The 6367-nt window shown below is 35.2% G+C and overlaps 1 protein-coding gene across 1 annotated transcript in view; it reads left to right on the forward strand.

Moving 5' to 3' along the window:
- Positions 1-6331, forward strand: part of FBXO11 (F-box protein 11) — a 110374-nt gene extending 104043 nt beyond the window's left edge. The window contains exons 19-23 of the mRNA XM_068988267.1: positions 2890-3000; positions 3766-3873; positions 4183-4291; positions 4849-4947; positions 5034-6331. Coding sequence (XP_068844368.1) covers positions 2890-3000; positions 3766-3873; positions 4183-4291; positions 4849-4947; positions 5034-5163 — 557 coding nt within the window. The 3' untranslated portion in view covers positions 5164-6331. The remainder of the gene's footprint in view (positions 1-2889; positions 3001-3765; positions 3874-4182; positions 4292-4848; positions 4948-5033) is intronic.
- The last annotated feature ends 36 nt before the right edge of the window (positions 6332-6367 follow it).

The raw sequence follows: 6367 nt of genomic DNA on the forward strand, positions 1-6367 counted from the left end.
TTCCATATCTTTAATGATCAATGACATTGCCAATTAATGTCATTGTAAGGGAAACATGGTCTTTCCTTATTAAATCTTGAGATGGCTTAGGAGGTTAGTGCCTAGAGTTAAAGGAGACATGTTTGCAGAATTTTTCTTCTCCTGTTATAGCTACTTTGTGCAGCTTTTTTAAGGCTTTTTTTAGTAAGGCTTTTTAAAGGTAGCAGAATTTGTTTACACCCCCTCTCTGGACTTTTTATTATCCAGAATAGTGATATGAATATAATAAACTTTAAAGTCAAGTTATAGAACTAGCTGTGAAAAATTAATTGGTCTGTAAATATATAAAAATGTCTGTAGTCAGTAAGTATTGCTTATTTGTACCTGTTCACAACCATCTTTATTAGAGAATTGAATTATTGAAGCCAAGATGTGCTCAGTTTGGTATCCATAAAGGTCAAATCAACTTTGCATTGAGGCAAAAGCTTACAGTCCCTGCCTCTTGCCAGTTTATTTTGTTCATAGAGACAGAACGCAAATTATCACCATTCCTGAAGTATCAGTAACCCAACATCATACATACCTTGTATAGAAGATTAGCTAGTAATTACTCTAACATAGCAAGACTTAATCAACAAAATTTACTGCTACCAGCAAGCAGCATGATTCCATTAATGACATAGACTCTCAAGAAGCTTATAATCTTAGTAGTTCAGTAAATGACATAATCCTCTGATAGGATTCTTTATAAGATACAATGAGAAAACACAGTACAGAATTGTTGGTTTTATTTGTAAGGTGTTGGAAAAGGTTCTGGAGTAAAAGCACTCTTGAGCTGTGTCTTAGAAAAATGAGTATTTACTGGTAAGATGAGGGGTTAGGGGTTTGAAGGCCATTCTGGTATAGAACGTAGTTATTTCACTCTTTCATTTGTTCTAGTATATACTTACTAATTCGGAGAAGGCGATGGCACCCCACTCCAGCACTCTTGCCTGGAGAATGCCATGGACGGAGGAGCCTGGTGGGCTGCAGTCCATGGGGTCGCTAGGAGTCGGACACGGCTGAGCGACTTCACTTTCACTTTTCACTTTCATGCACTGGAGAAGGAAATGGCAACCCACTCCAGTGTTCTTGCCTGGAGAATCTTGCCAGGGATGGGGGAGCCTGGTGGGCTGCTGTCTCTGGGGTCGCACAGTCGGACATGACTGAAGCGACTTAGCAGTAGCATACTTACTAATTGAACATACCTGTGCCTAACACTGTGATACAGATACTGAAGATAAAATGGTGAATATAAAACATTCAGAAAGCTTATAGTCTAATGGAGTAGCACATTGTAAACAACAGTCTAAAAGGAAACAGTGGTTTAGTAAGGCAAGAGATTCTGAAAGTTGAGGCTGGAAAGGAGGCAGGGCCCAAATCATTAAAGGCTTTGTTTTTGTATATGCAGTATAATGAAAAGGCTTTGTATGTATGCAGTAGTTTGGACTAGACCTTAGCAATAGTACTTGAGGAGCCTATAGTGGACATCTGCAAGATTAGAGGTAGGGTCTTGGAATAGTCAGGCTTCTCTTGTGGCTCAGTGGTATGAAGAATCCACCTGTAGTGCAAGAGTCAAGGAAACGCATGTTTGATACATGGGTCGAGAAGATCCCCTGGAGGAGGGCATGCCAACCCACTCCAGTATTCTTGCCTGGAGAATCCCATGGACAGAGGAGCCTGGTGGGCTACAGTCCATGGGGTCACAAAGAATCGGACACAACTGAAGTGACAGCACGCATGCACTCACACACTTGGAATAGTCTTTTCTAGAAGAAAAGGAATTTACAGGTTAATACTTAACAATTACCGATAGGTCAGATGTGTACAGAAATAAAAGCATTTTATGTCTTCAGGGAGCAGAGAAACACTAGTACATAACTAAATATGATTCAGTGTACATAAGTAGGTTTTATAGGAGTCATGTTAATACTTATTTAGTACTGTGTACTTTTACATGTATTAACTAATCCTCATAATAACCCTATTGTGGTAGGTGCTATTATGCCTATTTTACTAATAAGGAAATTGAAATAAAGAGAAGTAATTTGCCCAGAGTTTGGAAGTGGTTAAGTCAGTATTTGAAGGCATGAAGTCTGATTCCTCAGTCTACTCTTAATCATCGTTATCATCCCAGAAGAGAGAATAATTTGATAAAGGAAAATCAAAAACCTCCCAGAGGAAGTGACATTAAGAAGAAAGACTATGGGAAGACACTGCAGAAAGAGGAAATAATATAAATCAAAGGCAATAGAGATAAAAATGTATAGTATATTCATAGTGTAAGTAATGTAGTGAAACAAGAGGGGTAGGTTGGAATATTTTGAAAGACTGTAAACAACAAGTTAAATTTTAAACTTTATTCTGTAAGTTTTTTATACTGATAAAGGGATATGATAGAGTTGTAGGGAACTTGGGGAAACAATAGCAGAAGAGAGACCGAAGTAAAGAAACTGACCAAGGAATGCTGATAGTGGCCAGAAAGAATTGGGGCTTGAATCTAAAGCATGGAGAATGCAGAGATCTTAAAAATACTTCAGAGGAATTAATTCATCAGTGTTGAGTAAGAATCAGCTTTATGCCTTGTGCCTCGGCACTGTGGATGCAGTGGTAAGCTATACATGGTCCTTGCAACCATGGGACTTCCAGTTTATTGGTTGGAATGCTTATCTGCTAATTTTAAAATTTTTGCTTAAATTTACTTAAATATTTGTGAATTACTAAACAAACTTTCTTTTCAGTTGAAAAATTAGTGCTATGAATTTTATAGTCCAGTTAATAAAAAACTAAAAGAAAACCTAAATACCACCAAAAAAACAGTAAAGTTTGCTATGTGGATTAGCCCTAACCTGGGGAAATATTTCATTATAGGTCTCCTTGAAGAAAATGATATTTTCAGGAATGCTCAAGCAGGTGTTCTAATCAGCACTAATAGTCATCCAGTCTTGAGGAAAAACAGAATATTTGATGGATTTGCTGCAGGTTTGTATTTTCTTTTGTGACCTGTAGCTTGTTTGCTGTACATTAAATTGATTCTTGGTATATCATTTCTTAATAACTAAAGGTATGCAGTGTGCTGTGGAAGTCGGCCGAATGCTTGTTTACAATTGCTTTTAAGAGTACCTAATCAAAGTTTTGGATTCAGTCCACGGGGTTGCAGAGTTGGACATGACTTAGTGACTGAGCTCACACAGTCCAAGTTTTGGATTCTTCTACTCTAAGCCAAACTTACAGTAGTTGTTCTTGTAGTTCAGTAGTAATTAAGAATCATTAATTGGATAGAGTAATACTGGCTACCATTAGGAATAAAGATAAAATGCAAGCCCTCTGACCTCACAAATAATGTTTTTTAAAGATATTGGTAAGTAAAATTCAAGTATTATGCATATATTTGAACTTTTTGCCAGTAAAGACAATTTCTCTTAATTCTAAATAACCATCTAGCTCCTGCCTACACATATTTCTGGGTCCTATCTTCTTAGTTGGAGAGAAATTTTAAAATAATGTCATTATCAATAAAGTAGAGTATGAACCATCTGTATTATTCCTTCCTTAGCAGGGATAGAGAACTAAGTGATTCAGATAAGCTTCCATTTTTTCTTTAGATGTTAGGAATTAATGTACAGTTTACTACATTTAACATACTTTTTATATAAAAGAACTAGTTTACTACATTTGCTATATTTCAGGTTTCTTTTAAGAAACTATATAAAGTGATGCATCTGCTGTTTGTAAATTTTGCTTCAGGTATTGAAATTACAAATCATGCAACTGCAACACTAGAAGGCAATCAAATTTTTAACAACCGATTTGGAGGCTTATTTTTAGCATCTGGTGTTAATGTGACAATGAAAGGTATGTTGGAGTCTTGTGTTCTGCCTATAAGTGCACTAAATATACCATGAGAAGATAATCAGAAGTCATTGCTATCCAATAATTTAATTCCTGTCACTGTACAGTAGTTAACCAGCAACTCAAGAGATGTATTTTGAAAGTTTTGTTTCAACTTATTCTAAATAGTTGGGAGTACCTTATACAAGGAAAACTCATTTCTATGGCAGGTTTTTTTTTTTTAGTTCATTGATTAGTCTCTTTTAAAGCTCTTAAACTGTATTTTAAAGTCTTTATACTATAGAATATTGCTTATTTTTTCTTTTATTACAGATAACAAAATAATGAACAATCAAGACGCCATAGAAAAGGCTGTTAGTAGAGGCCAGTGTTTATATAAAATATCAAGTTATACCAGCTATCCCATGCATGATTTCTACAGGTATATTTGTTATTTGTCTTAAAAAAAGAGAGATACTAAGGTTTTCTCTCCTTAACTGACAAGAACTCGAACATTTTTAGCTTTCCCTTAAGTGTATGAGCTAAAAGAAAGTAAACTGGGTATTTGCTAATAGAATTTAACTGAAAATTATTAGCTGTCCACATAAAGTTCTGTGATCAGTCTTCTTGGAGGATCCTTTGTTTGAGACCATAAAATGTGGGAAAATGTAGTACTGTACAACTGTAGATACCACTGAAAATGCAAAACATTTATACTGTTTTCCTGGACTGTCATTAAGTATTCCTTTATATCCTAGCTACCATGAGTGGTTTTAATTATCCTCTCCCCCATATTGACTCAATAAAGGTAGCTACTTGTTTTCCTTGGGAGACACAAAATAGGAAATTGTTATAGTCCATTGAAGTCTCTTTTCAGAACTAGACTAGAACCACAAAACTTTTGGTCCTCTTAAAAGCCAAAGGTTGTAGGGTAATATATAACAGATTGCAGTATTCTGAATATGATTGAGGAAAATAATGTAAGCTTCTGTTTTTTAGATGTCACACTTGTAACACCACAGATCGAAACGCCATATGTGTGAACTGCATTAAGAAGTGCCATCAGGGACATGATGTAGAATTTATTAGACATGATAGGTATGTATGTAGCACACTTGCTATATTACTCAGTTATTTTCCTCTCCTTACTTTCCTAATCTTTGGGTTTTCATATTTTGTTTTAGGTTTTTCTGTGACTGTGGTGCTGGAACACTGTCTAATCCTTGTACATTAGCTGGTGAGCCTACACATGATACAGATACACTATATGACTCTGCTCCACCTATAGAATCTAATACATTGCAGCACAACTGAATACCTTCCCTAAAGAAAAAGTCCTGCCATTCTAACATCATAACTTAAAACGTTTTTGGTTTTGTTTTGTTTTGTTTTTTTTTTTGGAAGATTTAAAATATTTGCCCATGCTACAGGAAGAGACTGTATTAAAAATGGATACACAAGGTCAGTTGACACTATGAAGCTCAAGCTACCAAAAAGAAAGTGGCAATATATTGACTCAGGATCTCAAAGCTGGGTGTTTTAGCATTACTGTGTAAAGACTTTTGAAGGGACAGAAGTGAAGAAAATAAGCTTCAATTTTGTACAGATACCAACTTCTGAAAAAAAAAGCTGGTGTTTTTACAACTAGCATTGAATGCAGTCCAACTTGCAGTAGTACTACTCTTCACTAGACAAGCAGCTTTGTTGCTGCTTTTATGGACGTGGGTACCAATTGCTTTTGTAATATGGTAAAAATGTGAGCTAGCACTTCTGCGTTTCTTTTGATTTTTTTTAACATGTATTCAGATTGAGAAATATGATTTTAATGCTTTAATCTCATGTAGTTTGTTTTTAATTTCAAGCAAAATCTTATTGTACTTGAATGTGCCCTGTTTTGTTAGCACACCTAGACTTGCTGTAACTGTACTCATGTCCCAGTATGTACGTTCTTTCTATGAAAGAGAAAACACTAATCTTAAATTATATCCAGCAATGTTTCTGGTATCCTTTAAGAAAAGTTAAGACTATTATTTCCTTCCCTTCCCTGTGCAGCATTCAAAATCACCCCTAGAAAGAGTGTTTTAATGAGACTTCCTAGGAAGGGATGCACTGTAAAACAAAAGTATTCTTGTAACTCAGTTTTGTGAAAGGTAAAAACTACTATGTTTTAAAAGTACACTTTAGAAAGTCTCTTCAAAACAGTCCTGTATTTGAACTCTGTTCATAGTTTTTTTTTGAACAGTTTAGACAAATTGCTGGAAATTAAAACAATTTCCTGCATTAAGCTGAGACAAGTATATATACAGCCCTATACAGTTTCATAGCGCCCCCCCCCCCATTTATGTGTATTGGTGACAGTGGGTATAAACAGCCTGAAAGTGTATGCATGTACCATAACATCTAGACTTAATATATTGTGGAGTATTCAATAACCATTATGTAGAAGGTAGATAAGAATTAAAAGGGTTTAATTTCCTAGAAAGAAAATGGAAAAATGGTCATTTTTAAAAAATAAAGT

This window comes from Capricornis sumatraensis, chromosome 1 (genome assembly GCF_032405125.1).
Source record: "Capricornis sumatraensis isolate serow.1 chromosome 1, serow.2, whole genome shotgun sequence".
Lineage (NCBI taxonomy): Eukaryota > Metazoa > Chordata > Mammalia > Artiodactyla > Bovidae > Capricornis > Capricornis sumatraensis.